The sequence below is a fragment of the Phocoena phocoena genome, chromosome 6 (assembly GCF_963924675.1).
Source record: "Phocoena phocoena chromosome 6, mPhoPho1.1, whole genome shotgun sequence".
Taxonomy (NCBI): domain Eukaryota; kingdom Metazoa; phylum Chordata; class Mammalia; order Artiodactyla; family Phocoenidae; genus Phocoena; species Phocoena phocoena.
Window position 1 is genome coordinate 95,131,569 of NC_089224.1, and position 19,803 is coordinate 95,151,371.

General features: G+C 49.7%; 2 protein-coding genes across 5 annotated transcripts; both read right to left on the bottom strand.

Annotated features, from left to right (window-relative positions):
- Positions 1-680: 680 nt before the first annotated feature.
- ALAD (aminolevulinate dehydratase) lies at positions 681-10,539 on the bottom strand. Of its 4 annotated transcripts, XM_065878554.1 has the most exons (13): positions 10,441-10,539; positions 8,051-8,170; positions 5,059-5,245; positions 4,054-4,104; positions 3,492-3,588; positions 2,991-3,126; positions 2,800-2,883; positions 2,611-2,699; positions 2,334-2,389; positions 2,159-2,246; positions 1,984-2,070; positions 1,482-1,611; positions 681-833 (listed from the first exon to the last, which is right to left on the bottom strand). In XM_065878554.1, the coding sequence occupies exons 3-13, from the start codon at positions 5,169-5,171 to the stop codon at positions 775-777; spliced, it is 990 nt and encodes a 329-aa protein (XP_065734626.1). In that variant the 5' UTR covers positions 5,172-5,245; positions 8,051-8,170; positions 10,441-10,539; the 3' UTR covers positions 681-774. The 4 variants fall into 4 exon arrangements, with proteins under 4 accessions (XP_065734626.1, XP_065734623.1, XP_065734625.1 ...); XM_065878551.1 differs by lacking the exon at positions 8,051-8,170 and having other exon boundaries at positions 10,441-10,529; XM_065878553.1 differs by lacking the exons at positions 8,051-8,170; positions 10,441-10,539 and adding an exon at positions 6,963-7,001.
- Positions 10,540-16,067: 5,528 nt separating this feature from the next.
- Positions 16,068-18,674, bottom strand: POLE3 (DNA polymerase epsilon 3, accessory subunit). Its single transcript, XM_065879472.1, has 4 exons — positions 18,555-18,674; positions 18,369-18,454; positions 17,900-18,018; positions 16,068-17,627 (listed from the first exon to the last, which is right to left on the bottom strand). The coding sequence occupies exons 1-4, from the start codon at positions 18,618-18,620 to the stop codon at positions 17,455-17,457; spliced, it is 444 nt and encodes a 147-aa protein (XP_065735544.1). The 5' UTR covers positions 18,621-18,674; the 3' UTR covers positions 16,068-17,454.
- Between the last annotated feature and the right edge of the window lie 1,129 nt (positions 18,675-19,803).

A 19,803-nucleotide genomic window follows, 5' to 3' on the forward strand; every position in this document is an offset into this window, starting at 1 on the left:
TGTCCTGCTATACCCCCAGGACCCAGCATTGTGTGTGGGCACAAAGCAGACCTTCTCAAAAAACACCTCTTCAGTAAAAATCCTTTTTGGTGGTGGCGTCTCCAACCGTCAGGAACTCTCTCTTTGCTTCCGAATTTCGGTCCTTAGGCAGCATTCCTGCTTGTCAGTGAATAATTCTTTTCTGCTCGTTAATGAGTAATTCTTCTCTGGGTTTATGGCTCAGAGAACAACAGGAGATCTCAGGCAGCCTGGCAAGCACTGGCCTGTGTGGGAATCGCCTTCTAGTGGAATCGCAGCAAATCTCAACTCTAAACCCAGGGTGTCTGTCTAAGCCTCAGTCCCAGTGTGCCCAGCTCTGCTGCCAGAGGCCTCGAGCTTTCCAGAGCTTCTGAGGGTCCGAGATTCAACTGCCCTCCTTTCCCTTTAATGCTCCAAGCCTTTCTCCCAGGCCCCACTGAGCCAATGCCCATGATTCCTGGTGGCTTTCAAGCTGAAGCCACCCCCGAGGAAGGAGCTGGGGTGGCAGAGGTGAGCCTCGGGGTTGACCCAGGGGAGGGGTAGGGAAGCCTAGGAGAGCCCATGAGGATGTGGCTGTGAGTGGGAAGATTTGGCACTCTGGCAGAAACCACCCAGGGCTTCTGGGCACCTGCCAGCACGTAAGCAGGAAGAGGGCACGAGCACACGGTTCTAAAAGCATCGTTTACTTTGGTTTTCACTTCTCCAAGGCTCAGGAATTAAGAAGTTCTAGTTCTGGGGTCTTGCACACTTTCTCCATCACTCCTTCAGCCACTGCAACAGCTGAGGCGTGTAGTAGGTGATGATGACGTCAGCACCTGTGTTGGGAGAGAGGCGGGAAGCAGGGGGAGGGCAGGGCGTCAGCTCGGGGAATACCTTCTGGGAGATGAGGGCCGGGGGTGGGAAGAAGGCTACCATGAAGAGGCACAGCCCACGGGTGTCACAACCTAAGACTGGGTTCAGTTCCAGTGAGTCCTAGCTCTGTACGTTGTGTGACCTCGGGGAAGGCATTTTCTCCTTCTGGGCCTCAGTTTGCCAATGTATAAGACTGCACAGTGGGGGAAACAGGTAAGCTGTGAGTTCCCTCCCCACGCTGTATGCTTTACCAACAAAACCAGCTCCTATTTGTGAAGTGACAAGCATATGCCAGTTACACGTAGCATCTCGTTTAATCCTCTTGACAACCACGCACCAGCTATCTTATCCCTAGTTCATAGACAAGGACACTGGAGTTAGAGAAGTGGCTTGGCCAAGGTCTCAAAACCAAAAAATAACAGAGGGCTCTGCGTGCTTCACTGTTCCACATTCTGTCCTGCGGTTTCATGTCTCTTCCCCAGCCTGTCTAGATCTCTGGCATTTCCAGGCATGAGACTCCAGGCTGTCTCATGACTTTATTTCCCTATCTGGTCAAAGTGCCTATCAGTCCCTGCGGCACATGTCAAAAACTCCCACCCCTGCTTGCTCACCTGCTCTGCGGAAGGCAGTCATGACCTCCAGTACAGCAGCCTTGAGATCAAACGCTCCGGCCTGGGCTCCATGCCACAGCATGGCAAACTCTCCAGAAACGTGGTACACGGCGAGAGGGAGCTCAGGGTGCTGCGGAGAAGCAGCGGGGGCAGGCAGGTTGAAGTGGGGGTGGGCATGCCTCTGGGAGTATCCCTTCCTCCCTGCTCAACGTGTGACCGTCTTGAGCCCCAAGCCCTGAGTCACTGCTGCTGCCGGCCTGGCCCATCCTCGAGCTGTTAAAGCAGAACTGTTCAAAGGCTCCTACAAGCCCTGGCGCAGAGGCCCACAGTGGTTCCCGGGGCGGGGACAGGGACAGGGGAGGGGGAGGGGTTGCTGGGGATTCCTGTTCCTGGGGAAGACTGCTCAACTCCGAGATTCTGCAGTCCCTCGATCAAAGGGCCCAGAATCTGTGGACACACTCTCATCTCCCCGAGCCCCCTCCGGCCTCTGCCCTGTGCTCACCTTGTTCTTTACCTCCCGCACGATGTCCAGGTAGGGCATTCCTGGCTTCACCATGAGCATGTCAGCTCCTTCCCGTACATCCCGGTCCTAAGGGATGAGTTACGGTGTGGGCAGTGCCTGGGAGGCGAGGTGACAGGGGGACAGGCCGGGTGGGGCTGGCGCTCTGGTCACTCACCACCGCGCGGAGGGCCAGGCCTCGTGCTCCAGGCGGCAGCTGGTAGCAGCGGCGATCTCCAAAAGCTGGGCTCGACTGAGCTGCGTCCCTGGGAAGCAGAGACACCAGGGTGGGCTCCAGCTTTGGGTTAACGGGTCAGGGATTCAACAGCAGACCCCTGCCCATCCCCACTCACCGGAAAGGTCCATAGAAACAGGAAGCGAATTTGGCACTATAGCTCATCACTGATACCTATGGGCAGATAATAGGGGTCTCGGCTCAGCCAGCCCTCCAGATGTCCCAGGGTGAAGTGACAGGGAGAGAAAGGACCCAGGCTGGAAGTAGAGGTCTGTGTCCTAGTCCCACTGGAGCTCTGGGCCTTGCTTTCTCTGTGTGAGGTGCAGACACGGGGGCAGGTCTGGTCCAGGCTCTCTTACTTCCTCCCCACGTGCTGCCTGCACCCCTGCCCCTACCCTGTTGCCAAATCCATGTGCCATCAGAGCCTCCTTGATGGCTTCCACACGTCCGTCCATCATGTCCGATGGGGCCACCACCTGACATCCTAAAGGGCAGAGGGTGGCCTTCAGAACTCTGGGACCCTCCTATCCACCCTGCCACGTCCCCGACCCAGGTGTGCCCATTTCTGCTGGTGGCTCACTCACCTGCCTTGGCATAGGCCAGCGCCACCTCTGCCAGCCGCTGGCGGCTCTCCTCAGCTTGGAATGACCCATTCTCACTCAGAAGCCCTGCAAGACAGACAGCTAGGTTTGAGGGAGCATCCCAGGCTTTGGCCCGTCTCCACCACAGTGGGAGTGCTGGTGGCAGCAGGGCTGGTGGAAGGAGGGAAGCTCACCGCAGTGACCGTGGGAGGTGTAGGGGCACAGGCACACGTCGCATGCCACCAGGAGGCCGGGGAAGTTCTTGCGCAACAGACGGATGGCTTCGATAGTCGGGGAGTCCTCGGAGTCTGCCGCGGAGCCCCGCTCATCCTAGGGACAGGGGAAGGACAAAGCGGAAGGACAAAATCACAGGAAGCCTTTGGGAGGCACAGTGGCCAGCCACCAGGGCACAGCCCCGGCCCTCTCCTTTATCACCAGCCCCTGGACGAGGAGGCACGGGGAGGACCGTTCCCACTTTGCAGAGGGAAACCTGATTTGACCATTCAGAGCTGCAGCCCTACTTAGCTTCCTGATCCTACATGGCTGCTGTTTCAAGGGCAGTGGCTGTGTCCGTTCACCGGTGGCCCCAGGGCCAGCACAAGGCTGGAGCGAGGGTGTGATCAGTATGCAACCTCAGCTTATCCTCACCCAGCCTCCCCCTCCCCTTCCCTCTGACCCCTCCTCTGATTTGTCACCTTGGGAACTCTGCTGGGGACGCCGAAGACTAGGACACAGCGCAGGCCCTCCTCCAACAGGGGCTTCAGCATCTCTTCCAGCCGGTTCACACCATACCTGCATGGAGGGGCTGAAGTGAGGCAGGTCCCAGGCTAGGGTCCCCCCACCCCGTTGGCCTGTGCCTCTGTTAAGAGTCGAGGTGCACATGGCACCAGGAGGGCTCAAGCCTCACAGTACATGGAGGGGCAGGAATGCACCCACCAAACAGATGGGAAAACTGAGACCCCACGTAGCAGAGCTATGGGATTCAGCTGTGGAAGGCCCCTTCAAGGTTCTGTTATTGACCTCCCATCTGAAGTTCAGCGTTCCTCTGCTATGGCGCCTCTGGTGACAGGTAGCTCATTACTGACCGAGGCTGCCTCTTTTGTTGTGGAACAACTCTGCCCCCCGAGACAGTCCTTCTGAGCTGAAGTCAGCCTCTCTGGATCTTCTGCCTCCTGGGTCTGCTTCTGCTTCCTGTCACCTCCACCTGTGAAATCGCTCCCTCCATCATAACCCTGCCCTCCCCACTCCGTCTCCTACCTGGCCACTCCTGGGAGGCTGGCGATAGGCTGTTTGTCATCAGGAACATCCCTGCAAGAGTGGGGGATGGGCTATGGATTGGTAGCTGTGGGAAGGGCCAGTGGTGAAGGGGTGACTGGGAGAGATGGTTGGGAAACTCGGAAGGAATATGGAGGTGGAGATGGTGGGAGGAAGATGGGATCCAGTGTCTGGTTCCCCTGCCTGGCCAAGCCCAGGGCCTGAAATAATAATAGGAACAACAAGAATAACAGTGACAACAAGCAACTGTACTCAAAGAACAGTACTCCTAGGAAGGAGTCAAGTGGTTAAGAACTTGGACACTGAGATCAGAAGGTCCTTGCTTGCTATCCCAGCCACTTACTGACTGGGCGACCTTGGCCAAATGGTACTCTTTGAGCCTCAGGGCCTTCATCTGTATCCTGGGTCGATTCATTCATTCATTCAACAAATGTTTATTGAGCACTTATTATGTGTCAGGTACTGTTCTAGGCTCTGGCAACACAACAGTGAACAAAACAGACAAAAATCCCTGCCCTCGTGGAGATGACATTCTAAGGGATAATATCCGTATTTTTCTCATATGAATACTGTCAGGGTGGAATGAGATAATATACATAGGTGCTTAGCATACTGGTACCTGGGACACAGTAAGCCCTCAGTACGTATCAGCTGTGCTATCGTGACTGATCCTGACTGCCACCTCTGACACGTACATAGTACTTTACAGCCAACGAAACATCGTCTCGGCTTCTGTCTTGTTGCAAAAACTCAGGATGAAAGGCAAGGGTTATTTTTATTTTCCAAATGGGAAGACTGTATTCTCTTCAAGGTTTGTTTTTTTCTTAATGGCTGTCCTTAACCCAGTAGGCCACTTCCGATACCTTGAGCTCTAAGCTGACAGCCCACTCTATCCCCGCAACACAGACACCTGCTCTGTTCACGTGTATGCACACACACTCAACCCACCCCCTGCCGATCAGAGACCTGGCTCATTTGCGGACTCACGTGACAAAGATGGGGTAGATGAGGCTGGAGGCACTGAGGCTGGTGGTGGTTGCCTGCCAGGTCCGAAGTAGTGGGTGGAAGTAGCCGCTGTGCAGGACTGACTGGGGCTGCATGGTGGGCAGGGGGGACAGAGGGCAGCTGGGTGGCTGGAACTGAGGGTTCTTGGGGGTCTGCCTCGTGCTCAGCTCTGTGAGGGCGACGAGAGGCGCGTGAGACGTGGTCCCTGGCACCGGGAGGTGGTCACATACCCGCAGGCTTTTCCAGATTCCTGCTTCCCCTGCTCTCTACCCCAGTGCTACTCCTAGTGGGGTTCACCAATCCCTGCCGGTGTGCACCAAGATAAGTAGGCACTTCCATGAAACTTCAGAAACTTTCAGAGACTTCTAGAGCAAGTTGAATCTAATAATATAAAATCTGGGTTTGTATTTTATTTGGTCTCTTTTTTTAAAACATGCCTCTATTAATTCATTTTCATTGCATTTTATCAAAGAATCAGTCTGGGATGGACTGGACATTACTATGAGAAACCCTGATCTAGCCACCACTTAAGCTTTGCCTATTCCATGAACAATGTCCATGGCCATGGCAGAAATTTTAGAAAAGTACAGATAAGCAAAAAGAGAAAAATTTCCTGTAATTCTACCTCTAGGGGAAAACTGTTAACCCCTTGGTACACGGACACACACTAAGAGGATTAAATCGCACGGTGCCGACAGACAGACAGACATGCCTGTGGAGTGGCCACAGAGGCTGCTTTTCCAGCCCGAGAGCCTCCTGCCGCTCCCCAAGCACACTTGGCTGCGTTCCGCTCACCCTCCTTCCCTAGGAGGCTGGTGCTCTTTCCACAACTTCCCCATCCCCAAGTCCTACCTACCAGGTTGTCCACCAGGCGGCCCCTCCTTCCCTCTCCCCTGCAGCATCTCTTCTTGCCCAGATCACAGTCTCTCTTATATACCAGTTCTCTGTGGCCTTATCTTATCTCGTCCCAGCAGGCGGAGCTTCTGCAGGGCAGGGTCCACACTTAGCTCATGTTTGCCTCCTGCACAGCACTCTGCCACACAGTAAATACATTTACCCACATGAAGTACAAGACAATATGCCCTAAATGCCAAATAAGGGGTGTAAGAAGGAAGCTGGGGCATTAACGTTTGTTTCTTGAGCACCTACTATGTGCCAGGCCACGCTGGGCACTCGCACACATGATTTCTCATCCAGTTGGCACCGCAGTCCCAGGGGATCGGGCTGACTGAGCGCATCTCGGAGAGGCCGAGCCTACCATGAAGGAACCATGACTTCCAATGTGAGTTAGGAGGTCAAAAGCTTGTTGGAAGAAGACAGGACTAGAACTCGGTTTTGCAGGATGAGTGGGCTCGGCTTGGCAGAGGGAAAGGGGAGAATGTTCCCTCCGGAGGGGAAAGAAGGGGCCCGGAGGACGGGCTGTGGACTGCTCTGAGGACTGAAGAGGCAATCGAGGATGTGTGTTTGGAGGGGAGGGGCGGCCAGACCTAGGACAGGGAAGATTTCTGAGCAGGGGGCGGGGCAGGGGCCTGCTCAGAGCCTGGCTTTAGGAAGATAATTCTTGCATCCTGAGCAGAGCTGACTAGACGCAGAGGACAGAGGCTGTGGGGCGAGAGGGGTAGGGAGGTGGGGCCATCCTAAGGCGGCCAAGAGGCAGTCTCTTGGGGCGGATGCGCTAGCTTGCTTGACCTGGAGGGCAGCGGAGACAGGGACAGGCAGGAAGGGGTGGGGGGGGGGAGGTGAGCTTGGAGAGAGGAGGTGGGGAGCTCCGTTTTAGACGCTTCCCTTTGGAGGTGCCTAACAGCCAAGTAGGGGGAAAACAAAGAGCCACCAATCTCTCCTTGTATGAATGGGACCTCAAGGCCCAGAGAGGGGCAGGGACTTACCCACGGCTGCACACTCTCTGGGCCTGGTGGGGGGTCCTTCAGTACACTGATGATGCCTTCCCCTCCCCCTGTCCTCCAGCCTCCCAGGCCCCTTGGCTCCCTCCCCAACTAGCTCAGGGGCCTGTTTCATCTGATCCTCCTCCTTGGCGGGGTTGGGGTTATCAGGAGCCACACAGGATCCACTCCACCACCACACCCCTGGGCCAGCCACATCATCTGACCCAGGGGCAAGCCAGGCCTCCCCAAAGATGTCCCAACTCCCATATGAGCAATCATTTAGCAGATACAAAGTCCTGAGTGCCCATTTTGTGCAAGATTTTGCTCTTAGGTCTGCCAAGGATTAGCCCAGCTCAGAGAGGTTAAGTCACTTGCCCAAGATCACACAGCTAGTGACTGAGCCAGAATTTGAGTTTGTTGTAGACAATGAGTGCAGGGTTTTACCTACCATACCCCATACTACTAATAAACACTTGATTCAGTAGGCGTTGCTCTGCCTATACTATCTCTGCCTTGGAGAGATGGAGGGTATCAGAGAAAAATATACTGAGTGTATGTTGTGTGCTGGGCACGGCCCCAGGTACTTTACACATATATATTATCCCATTTAATTGCAGAGAATTGTTCTAACTTTTAATGAGAAGGAGGTGGAGGCTCAGAGAGGTTAACTGACTTGCTCAATGTCATTCTAGAGTCACATCATATTTTGAAGGTAGGTCTTTAGGTCTCTAACTCACTTTCCAAAGAACCTTTATAGCAGCAGGCCCCCTGCTTCTGGAATCCAAAGCTGCATTCCACTGGCTTCAAACCCACATCTACTTTAGAAGGCTGAGGAAGCAAATGCCTTCCCCTTATCAGAAGCGAAAGGGCAGGGCTGCCTAGGGGCCTTGCAGTCCAATTCACCGGGAGGAGACTGGGGGTTTGGGGGTGGGGGTTAGAGAGTGGTGAGGGGGAGGCCTTACTAGGGCGGTTCCACTTTTATGTTTTGTTTTTTTTTAAATTTTAGGATTCAGCGAGAGACTTGAGAAATGGGTATTAGTGCTGAAAAAAATTAAAAAGTTGAAAATCACCAACCCTGTTTAATCTTTTACATTCTGCTGTGGAAAGTAGGGTGCAGAAAGGAGACAGGAGTTATTTGACATCCACAGCGAGTCAGGTACAAAGCTGGGCTTCACCATGGGTCTCCTGGCTTCTACTCAAGGGCCTGTCACCTGCCCCACAGGTAGTCATTCTGTTACATACGTGCTTAATAAACAAACATCTGTTTTTTGTTGTTGTTGTTTGTTTGTTTGTTTCGCTGTGCCACGTGTCACCTTAGTTCCCCGAACAGGGATCGAACCCGTGCCCGCTGCAGTGGAAGCGTGGAGTCTTAATCACTGGACCGCCAGGGAAGCCCCAATAAACAAAGAACTGTGAAGTAGAACAACATCCCCTGAGCAACAGAGGTGCTTCTCTGTTTGCAGAGCCAAATCCAGGTGGAGGTTTTGCTTTGCCAAAAGTCCCTAAAAAATTGGAAGATTTTCACATACTTGGAAGGGGCACTTCTCCCAAATTAAGGGAGCCCGTAAGCCACAGCTTAAATCCTGTGACACCACACTGAAGACAAGGGTAAGTCACCATGGGATGCAGAACAGGTTAGCTTAACTGGAAGGCTGTAGCAGGCAGTTCAGAAAGAGTAATGTTTCAGGGTCAAACAGTCTCAGGTCTGCTCTGTGCTCTGTGTATGACTTTGGGCAAGGTTGCAGAATCTTCATTTCGTAATCTATGAAATGGGAATGATACTATCAAACTTGCAAAGCTGAAGAGAAGATCAGAGATAGTGAGGAGGTACATGCCTGGTACAGTAGCCACTCAGTAAATATGCAGCTACTTTTACTATCATTAGGAGTAGAAGTGGGCTGACAAGACCTCCTGGAGTGGATCACAGCTGTGTCCTCTGCACCACACCCAGAAGGGAGAACTTTCACTCAAACCTGGATGGGCCACAGGGTCTCCCAGGATATCTGAGGTGGGGGGTCCTTGCCTTCCAGCAGCTTATGTGGTGAAGGAGAAATAGTCACCATACGGATGCTACGGTAGAGGGGTGGACTATATGCTATAGGAGGGACCTGTGTCTCTGGGAATCAAGGATGGATGGCTTCATGGAACAGGCAACACTGAGGGATAAGTAAAATTTCAGATTGATTGTGAAAGTATCTCCTTCCTTAGAAGGTAACTTCTCCAACTTGGGAGTAACCTAAGCTGGGCCCTGAGAACTACCACCCGGAGGGGCTGAGAAGAGATGCAGGGCCTGATCCCCCCATGTTGTGCTCCACTGAGGATTCCAGAGGCTGTGGTCTTGGCACACAGGGTTGTGAGCTGCTGCCAGCGACGGCAGGCTCTGCCACTTGCAGGGGAGGGCCAGCTAGGTAGAAGGTGGCCAGGGCTGAGAAATCCAAACCCCCAGAAGGGCCCAGGACAGCAGCTGTCAGGCAGTTCTGAAAAGGAGCCAACTGGCTACCTGTTTATTCAAACTGCATTTCCTGAATATCTACTCTGGGCCTGCCCCAGTGCTAGGAACAGGGATTAAAGAGAAGGAGACCCAGGCCTTGACTTGGCTTTGAAGAGTCCAAATCTTCTCTGGAGCTAAAAGGAGAATCAGCCAGTTCCACAAATTCCTAGAACATACTGACGAAGAGGTTCCTTAAAGCTTGCTGACTATGTTACTGAAATGATGGTGATACTGGGCTGACATTGGTCCAAGATCCTGCAGGGGGTCAGTGGCAGATCTCGGGCCAGAATCCAGGTCTCCAGCAGAGAAGTCCTCAATGTCCACCATTACCCCTTGATACTTTAAGTATAGATTTCAAAGCTGCTTATCAGCGGAGCTGGGCTCCTGGAGAGCTCTGGGTGAAGGGGGTGAGGGAGGAAAGAGGCAGAATGGTGACTCTGGACCTGGCTGCAGTTGGCAGCACGAGGGTTACGGGTGTGGGTTTTGGAGTCTGTAGATGTGGGTTCAAATCCTGATTCTGTCACCTTCCAGCTGTCTGAACTCAGAATCCTCATCTGGTAAATAAGGACTTGAACAGACCTCAATGGGCTGTTGTTAAGACTGAATGGGCCAATGCATGTAACGTACGTACAATCCTAGCACAGAGCGGCTGTTATTGTTTGCACCTCCCTCCCCCATCCTGCGAGGCATCTCGGGCTCTCCACTGATGGAGACTACCCAAGCAGTCTCCAAGGGAATGGACCCCAGACAGGAGACTCGGAGCCCAGACCCGGGTCCCCAAGGGCAACGGCCATGCAGAGACCTCAACCCCGCTGCAGCAAGACAATCTACCTCTAAGAGCCTAAATAGGAGTCCCAGAGTGACTCCGTCCCCGGCTGCACCGCCAGCGCTTGTGGATTACAGCAGAGTCTGGGTCTGGGGACACAAGACTTTGATGCCACAGCCCCTGCCTCCAAGTCCGCCATCTCCCCGAGTCCAGTCCCCACTCACCTGCCGCCCTAAGGAATCTGAGACGCCACTCCCGCCAGCACTGCCGCGCGCTCTAGTCTCCCAGGGCCCACGTGGGGGCGGGGCGGCTCTCCCGGAAGCAGCCCCCTCTCTCACAGCCCGCCCCCTACCGCGTGCAGGCCATCCCCCCTGCGGGCACTTGGCCTGAGGTCGGCTCCGGCCTATGCCACGCCCACTGACGTCAGCAGGCCTGGCCAATCGGGTGTGCAGAAAGGCTGAAGGGCCCGCCCGTCCCTACGCTGAGGTTCGCTCCTGAGCTGCGGAAGTCCCGGGGGAACCCACTTGGGGGCGCAGGAGCGGCGCGGCAAGGGTGCTGCGTGTGAACCGGCCTCGAGGTTAGAGCCCTGAGGTGTTCTTTATAGCCCCTCTTTTCCCAGCCTAGCGCATACTTGGCACTGGTTGTTTATTGAAAGAATAATTAGATGTCAAGGACATTAAAACAACACCATAGTGCCTAACACAATAACTAAGTCCATTTTTGCGGACTGAGGATTTTAAAGTTGTTGAGTTCAGCACCAGGCTGCCCTCCAAGTTTTCAGAGAAAATTTATTCCAGCGTAATTTCTCAGGGCTTACTCACTCTGTACCATAGTTTGGGAGATGTGATGTGAAAGACATGGGCACTTTGGAAAGGCTCCAAGTCTGATAGGGGCATCAGACCTGTCTATTATGGGTACAGTGAGAGATTTGACCAAAAGTCTGGGGGGGAAAGATGGGGCAGGAGGGCTCTGGTGAGGCTTATGGGGCTTGGGTGAACTGGTAGCATCAGATGAGTGAAATAGGGGTCAGGATCAATACCCTAGCAAATTAATTCCTTTTTTTCCCCCCTAAATATTTACTTATTTATTAATTTGGCTGTGCCGGGTCTTAGTTGCTGCCCGCGGGATCTTTAGTTGTGGCATGTGGGATCTAGTTCCCTGACCAGGGATTGAACCCGTGACCAGGGATCGAACCCAGGCCTCCTGCATTGGGAGTGTGAGTATTAACTGCTGGACCACCAGGGAAGTCCCAGGAAATCCTTTGTGAAAGTGAGAGGGGGATTATTGAAAAGTCGACTTTGAACTGTGAAGAATGTCAGAGGGTTGTATTACACTTATTCTCAGATTTTATTTCTCAAAATCTGTACCCCAAACCTGTTTTATACCTCCTTATACTCCAAGTCTAAGAGGCAGAGAGGCTTAATGCTGGGAAAATATGACACTGCTTAGTTCCCAGCTGCTAGAGTTCTGATCTGTGTTCCAATAAGGAAGGTGGTGGAAAGAAAGTAATGCTTTTTTGTGCATTAATGAGTTAGGGACAGTACCATACATTTTACATTCACTTATCTAATCTTGATGACAACTATGTTACTATCCTCACTTTATAGACTGGGAAAATAATTGCCAGGAGATTAATTTGCCCCATGCCACACTGGGATTTCTCTTCATTGCCTGCAAACCATATTCCTTCAACTCACAGAGGTAATTACTATTTATTTTTTCCCCCAGTTTAGATCCCCTGCCCAGCAGGTCTTTCATAACACCTCTCCTGGACTTCCCTGGTGGTCCAGTAGTTAAGACTCCATGCTTCCAATGCAGGGGACATGGGTTCAATCCCTGGGCAGGGAAGTTCCGCATGCTACATGGCATGGCCAAAAACAAAAACAACAACAAAATACCTCTCCTATCTCTGAGTTTATTGATAACTAAAAATAATCAGTACCATTGGATACCTCCAAGATCCCAAACAGGGTGGAAAATTTAAGAATGTTGCTGTTTGGTGTAATCTGTTTTTCCCATGTCACTCTTATTCTTGACTGAGAGACCTGTTCCCACTTCTTGCACCACCCCCCCTTTAAAATATAATTTTACCTTAATCTGTCACTCTTATCCATAAAAAGTATTGTGAATGCAACGACATGACTCTTAAATGTAACGCTGAGCAAAAGGAGTCAGACACAAGAGAACATATTGTATGATTTCATTTATATGAAGCGCAAACCCAGGCAAAATTAACCTGTGCTGGAATTCAGGATAGTGACTACTACTGGGGAGATAGGAAGTGACTGGAAGGGAGATTGAAGGTTCTTTTTAGGGTGCTGCTCATGTTGTTTATTGATCTCAGTGTGACTTTCATAGATATGTTTAATTAACTAATTAATTAAATTTTTTTCTTGGGATTGAACCCGGGCCCTCGGCAGTGAAAGTGTGGAGTCCTCACCACTGGACCGCCAGGAAATTCCTTCATAGATGTCTTTAGTTTGTGAAAATTTATCAACCTCTACTCTTATTTGCACCTTTTAGTATGTATATTCTACTTACTAAGTAAAAAGTAAAAAAAAAAAAACCCCAAACCCCCACTTTATTGAGTGCCTTCCAGGTAGGTACATGGCACTGGGCTAAATGCTTGTGAAGAGCATAAAAAGAACCAGATATTAGTGGTTACCAGGGGCAAGGGGAGGGAAGCATGGGGAATAACTGCTTGACTGGTATGAGGTTTTATTTTGGGGTGATGTTTTGGAACTAGATAGACATGGTGGCTGTGAATGTGCTAAATGCCACCGAGTTGCTCATTTTAAAATGGTTAATTTTGGGCTTCCCCATTGGTGCAGTGGTTAAGAATCTGCCTGCCCATGCAGGGTACACGGGTTCGAACCCTGGTCCGGGATGACCCCACATGCTGCGGAGCAACTAAGCCCATGCGCCACAAGTACTGAGCCTGCGCTCTAGAGCCTACGAGCCACAACTACTGAGCCCATGTGCCTAGAGCCCGTGCTCCACAACAAGGGAAGCCATCACAATGAGAAGCCCGCGCACCACAATGAATAGTAGCCGCCGCTCACCACAACTAGAGAAAGCCTGCACGCAGCAACGAAGACCCAATGCAGCCAAAAATAAATAAATAACTTTATTTAAAAAAAAGGTTAATTTTATGTTCTGTGAATTTTATCTCAATCAAAAAAGGAAATTGGTTAACCAAATTCAATATGGGTATTTTCTTAGCTTTGACAAATGTACCATGGTTATGTAGATTAACAAGAGGGCAAATTGGGTGATGGTTATACTCTGCTACTTTTCTGTAAATCTAAAATTGTTCAAAAATAAAGTTTAGTTAAAAAAAATAGAAGCAAGGCAGTGGGCCACTGGAATGGAATCCCAGCTTTTATAAATTAGTGGTAAGTCACTTCTCTCTGATGAGCCTCAATTTCCCATCTGTGAAAATAGGAGATTTTTTGTAATTTTGCATGGGTAAGGATGGTAATCCTCCCACCCTCCAAATCCAAATCAGAATCTCTAAGCATGAAGGGCTGTGGTTAAAAACAGAGGAGAAACATTACCTTGGCCTAGTAAGGAAACTTCAAAATCCGGATACCACTACAGGATTGAGAGAGGTGTGGTTGGGAAAAACTGGCGGATGACCTCATTCTTCCCAGTCCTTGAATTCTATAGTTTTAAGTTATAGTCCCCACTCGCAGGAAACATGATTTTTCTTAGGTAGTCAAAGTTTGGTAAGAACTAGGGTCGTGTGGAAGAGTTCTTTGGGGGATTCATTCTTGACTGGAGCCTTATGTTGGGGTAGAAACATGTTACAGAAGGTCAGGTGAGCCCACCTTAAGCAGGCTTTGAATAACAACAGGTCTAGGTATGGATTTGACTTAACAGAAAGCAGTGAGGGACTGCAACATAGCAATGTTCCAGGAAGATCCACTTGGCAAGCAGTACACAGAGGAAGCTAGGGGAAGCAGAGGTGAGGCAGGAAACTGAGCTCAAAGGAAGCCACAGAAGTCCAGATGGGACTTGAGGGCTTGGCTGAGTGGTGCTCATGGGAATTAAGAAACGACATGTTAAAAAAAAAAAAAAAAAAAAGAAACGACATATTTCTAGGGACTTCCCTAGTCGTCCAGTGGTTAAGACTCCATGCTACCACTGAAGGGGGCTCAGGTTTAACTGAGATCCCACATGCCATGCAGCACGGCCAAAAAAAACACACCAATATATTTCTAGGTATATGCCCCTATGTTCATCGTGGCACAGCATTCTTTACAATAGCCAAGATACGGAAACAACCTAAGTGCCCACCAACGAATGGATAATGAAGATGTGGTGTATATATACAATGGAATACTATTCAGCCATAAAAAAGATGAAATCCTGCCATTTGTGACAACATGAACGGACCTTGAGGTTATTATGCTAAGTGAAATAAGTCCTGTGGAGAAACACAAATACCGTATGATTTCACTCATATGTGGAACATAAAAGACTAAAACAAAACCCCAAATAAATTAACAAACCAAACCAAACCTACAGAGAACCCAGCAGCAGTTACCAGAGTGGGAGGGGCAAGGGGGAGGGAAAAATGGGTAAAGGGAATCAACAGTATGGTGATGAATGGAAAATAAAGTTTTGGTGGGTAGCATGTTGTAGAGTATACAGAAGTAGAAACAGAATGTTGTACACATGAAACCTGTTATAAATCAATATTACGTAAATTAAAAAATTACACAATTAGAAATTAATATAGAATGAGCAAACTGGAGTTAAACTTGAACTATTTTGGTAATCCTTAAATAATATTCTTCTGCTCCAAAAGCAATCAAATACTTGGTAACAGTGCCTATGTCTAGTAGAAGCCAGAGATTAGTCTTTATCACACAGAGTACAAATGTTATGCTGTGTATGTATCCAGACTTTACATTCTCCTTAGGCTACTATTATGAAAGAAAACAGATTATCTTCGACAAGATTATAAAAATGATTTCTTTCCTATTCTGAAGCTGCTCTGTTAATTCAAAGGGAAATGAAAATATGTACGGAAGAGAAAAACAAAAATAAAAACAAGGCCTTGCTGTGTACATGCCACTGTGCTAAAAGTCTTGTTATCTTTCAAAATTCTCCTTTTAAGGTAGGTATTAATACTGCCAATTTAGAGATGAAAAAACTGAAGTTCAGTGTATTTTAAAAAAAAAATCATTTGTATAATAACCAACTATGAAGGACTCAGTGTATGCTGTTTTTCCAGAGACATATACTGTGACATTGTAACGAACTTGTAGAAATAGCATCAATATAAATTTCAAGGGAGAAATAAGAAATATATTGAATAGCTTTGTCTTTCATAGAAATATAAATGTGAGAGACAGGAAAAAAAAAAGAAGCGATGTTTCTGCTGTGGAGAAGGAAAAAGCCACTGGACCTAATGAGCGTTGGGCTTGTGTATCTATCTGTGAATTATGATTTGAAACAGTTACATAATCTAGAGGTAATACAGTGTCATAGCTGAAATCATGGAGATATCAGCAGTGTTCCTTCATAGGATTTAAGAGTCAATACTTGAAAGCATTTAAAACAGTGCCAGGAATACAGCAGGGACTCAATAAATGTTTGGAGTTGTTGAGCATCTACCATGTATATGACCAGCACAGCCCTAGGAAGTTCTCACTGTGGTTGAAGAGCAGCAGCGCCCCTGATTGTTAATGAGCAGCATCTGCTGGTCATCCAAGGTGACGCAGGATCCCATATTTATAAGGGTCTGGCTCAGTCCACACCCCAAGAACTGTATAGAGCATGATCAGTGGTCCTCCCCAAAAGCAAACTTACAAACAAGGATTAAAGAGGAGTCATCAATTTTAACAGGAATTTTTATTTATACAAAGCATTATAATTTTCTCAAGGTTCTTCACTCATTTATCAACAAACTTTCCACTGTATTAACAAATTAACAGTGTCACACTACATTTCACTACCTTTCAACCTCCAAGCACTCAACTTAGAGACGAACAAAAAAGTGCTCGAAGCACCAAATGGAAAGAGAAGAAAACTAGGAAAGGTTAACAGAGATACTTCAGAAGCAGTTAAAGGGGATGGGTTAGGGGAGGAATTAGATTCCTGAGCACCATCAGATTTCCCTTATGGTTCAGAGAGGTTTACAAAATCATTTTTAAAAGACATGAGATTAGAACTAGGGAATCAGAGGAAACCACACTTTGGGATATTAAGCAGGTCATCCAAGTTCCTGGATTGGGAGAAGTGAGAAAAAGAGGGACAGAGAAAGTGGGAATGGGGAGCAGAGGAGAGGCAGAACAGAGACAGGAGGTGAGAAGCACAGAGGGAGAAAGTTGTGCCTAGAAGAAATAAAGTCTGGAACTTGTCATGAATTGGAATAATGAAAAGCCAAGTCACAAGTCTAGGAGATGGACTACAAGAAGAGAAAGCCTGGAATTTTATACCTTCCAGGAGGTGACAACAAATCCTGAAGCTGTACAGTCGCAGGCAGTGAGGTGCATTTAAGACTAAACCATGTTTTACAAGAGTAAGACGTTGGCAACCTTACTTGACTAATTCTACTCTGTTGATTTAAAAGCGTTATGTGCCGAGAACATAGTCACCCAAGCAGGTAACATGCCTATAGGCAATTTAGAAGGGGTCTAAGCCAAGTGAGTCTGTAGAAACCAAAATTCAGTTAACGTTACTGTCAAGTGAGGAAACAATAGAAAAGATTTCATTGTTCTCTCGAACCCTTATAGTAATTTCCTAAAGCTAAGCCATTCTGATCACCTGAAATAAGCTAGTATTGCCAAATACTGTACAATCGAATAGGCTGACCATGATCGAACCCCAATTTTTCCTGAGCCTTGACTGCCTCTGTGATCTGGAACACAGTCGGCAGCATGGAAGTTATTATTACTTTTTTGGGGGGTGGGGAGGGAACTGGGGATCAACAGCTGCCTAACTATACGTGTAAGTAAACAAGAGAGATCAAACTGACCAATTAAATTAGCTGTTCAGAATCTCTCTTGCCAAAAAGTCATAACCTTGAGACTGATTAAGCAAAACAGGATTCCGCTACTCAGATGCTCCGAGTCTGGGAAGCGCTGGTTTTGATGATAATTCTGATGATAATTCAGTTTTTATCTCGATCTTCTGCCTAAGACTACTCTGCCCAGCACGAAAATGCTTCACACAAACGTGTACGGCGTTTCAGAGTGGTACCTTCCGAGCTGCGTCTCCCCATCCTCTCAGTTGTCCACTTCCTCCTCTTCATTCTGTTCTTCTTCCTCCAGCCTTTCCTCATCTTCATCGTTGTCCTCATCCCTGCTCTTGTCTTGCTCTTCTGAATCTGTTTTTTTGTCTTTGTCCTTCTTCTTTTGCTCTGAAGCTTCCTTCTTGCCTTTTTGCTCCCTCCTGTAAGCTGTAAGGATGAAGGGGAGGGAGTTAGGAGGCAAGGCTGAACCAGACTGCAGCGGCTAACTCCACTGCATAATTGGAAAAGCTGAGGCACAGAAGGAAAAATAACCCGCCCAGCACCACAAACAGTTATGCGGTGGTGCCTGCCATCGGAGTCGCAACCAATACTTTGCTTACCAGACTTAAAGGCACCCCAGCTGATAAAGACTTAGGGCCAGGTGAGCAGATCATACAGGATGAACATCTACTTGGATGAGAAAACGAAAGGGTAGTTACCTTCCAGAGCTTCTTTTAACGGGGTCACGAACCGCTGAAACTCCATCTCCTCCATGGCGGAGAGCACATCGCTGGCATTCAGTGTCTTGCGTTTCCCTTTCATCGCGAAGTTGTTGGCACTGAAAGAAGAAAGATTAAGGACTGTCAGATGCCCTCTTGCCGCGTACGGAGTGGGTGGGAAAAGGAGCACCCAGAAGTAGCAAGAGAAAGCCTGCATGCACGGATTTTTGTGACACGGTAAGTCCCTCCCTTACCTGTACAAAAGGGTTAAAGCAAAGTTACTGTTTTCTTATTTTGTTTCAGAGATTGCAAGACGTGTACGAGGGCTCTGAACCTCCCTCCACCGAGGTAGAACATAATTCCTGGGGTTTGCGGGCTCCAGGCCACGAACTCCGAACCAGTGTGTGTGTGGGGGGGTCTCTTTACGCCTTATGCCCAGTTAAGCTCTGGCTAGCTCTGTCCGCCTCACCAGGATGTGGCGTACAGCACGAAGACGCTGGCGGCGCGGGAGATGGCGCTCCGGGCCTCCTTGGAGATGCTGACACCGTCCGGGAGCTGTGAGAAAAGCGCGGGTGAGCAAAGCTACCGGCCCAGGACCTGTTTTCCCCTGCCCGCTCGTCCGCCCCTGGCCCGTCCGCCAGCCGGAGCTGCTCACCGCCTCCTTGATGATCCTGGTGATGACGGCATTGGGCAGGTTTAGGTCCTCGGGCCTCTCCGCCATTGCCGCGGCCGGGGCCCAGGCCTCGGACCTCCTCTTCAGGCGGCTACAGCGTCCGGACTTCCCGCGTCGCCACGGTCTGACCCAACGAGGCTTCCGTCGCGCCGCTCGTTGCCCACACAGTGTCCCACAGTGCCCCGCGCGCCATAACCTTCCTCCTCCTCCAGCCCAGCTTCCGCCTCCAGTGGCTGGTGCTTCCGAGCTTTGCACGCTGCCATGGTCTTGGCTCGAGGGATTTCCGTCCGGCCTCACCGGCACCTGGCGTCCCTTCCCAGGCTCGTTTCTCTGCTTCACGCCACCACCGTCTCTGGAACTTGCTTAGCAAATGAAGTATGGCTCACTGGGCTTCCGTCCCTTTCCCATAGTGCTCTGCGCTGCTGCCTTGGCGACGTCGCAGCCTGGTGGCTAGCGTGGGAGACGGAGGCGTGGACTGAGCTGGTGGGGCGGGGCTCCTCCCGATGAGAGGCTGGGCCCATCGTTCACTTCACCGCGGGTCGAAAAGTGGCGTTTTTCTGTGGGCTTAGGCCGCTTGGCTTCCGCTTTGGTTTCGCGGAAGCGCGGCCCTCCGAGGCCGCATTCTCCCACTTCCCTTTTCCGGAACGAAGCGGGAAAACTTTTTTCAATTCTGCCGGCGCAAATGGCCACCTCTAATGTTTTTAGCCCTCTCGACCTTGTAGTAATGGTATTAAGAAAAACTATTACCTAAAATTTTTTTTTAACGCACACGACTTTGCCAGCACCGTGCTAGGGCTGGCGACATAGAGATGGGCATGACTAGACCTCGGGGCTCAATTCGGGCTGGTCAGGTAACAAAAGGGCAACACGCAGCCGGTTGTAAGAATAATGTAACATTATATTCGCATTCAAAAACAAACCCTCTTACAATTGTATTTGCTTTTTAGTTCATCGAATTGTTTATCGTGCATCTTTCCTAGTAAAAAAACATTTCCATGGTTTTGCAGTGGCTTTTTTAAAAAAAATTATTTATTTTTGGCTGCGTTGGGTCTTCATTGCTACACGCGGGCTTTCTCTAGTTGTGGTTCTCTTGTTGCGGAGCACGAGTGTGGGCTCTAGTGTGGGCGTCAGTAGTTGTGGCTCATGGGCTCTAGAGCAGGCTCAGTAGTTGTGGCGCACAGGCTTAGTTGCTCTGCGGCATGTGAGACCTTCCCTGACCGCGGCTCGAACC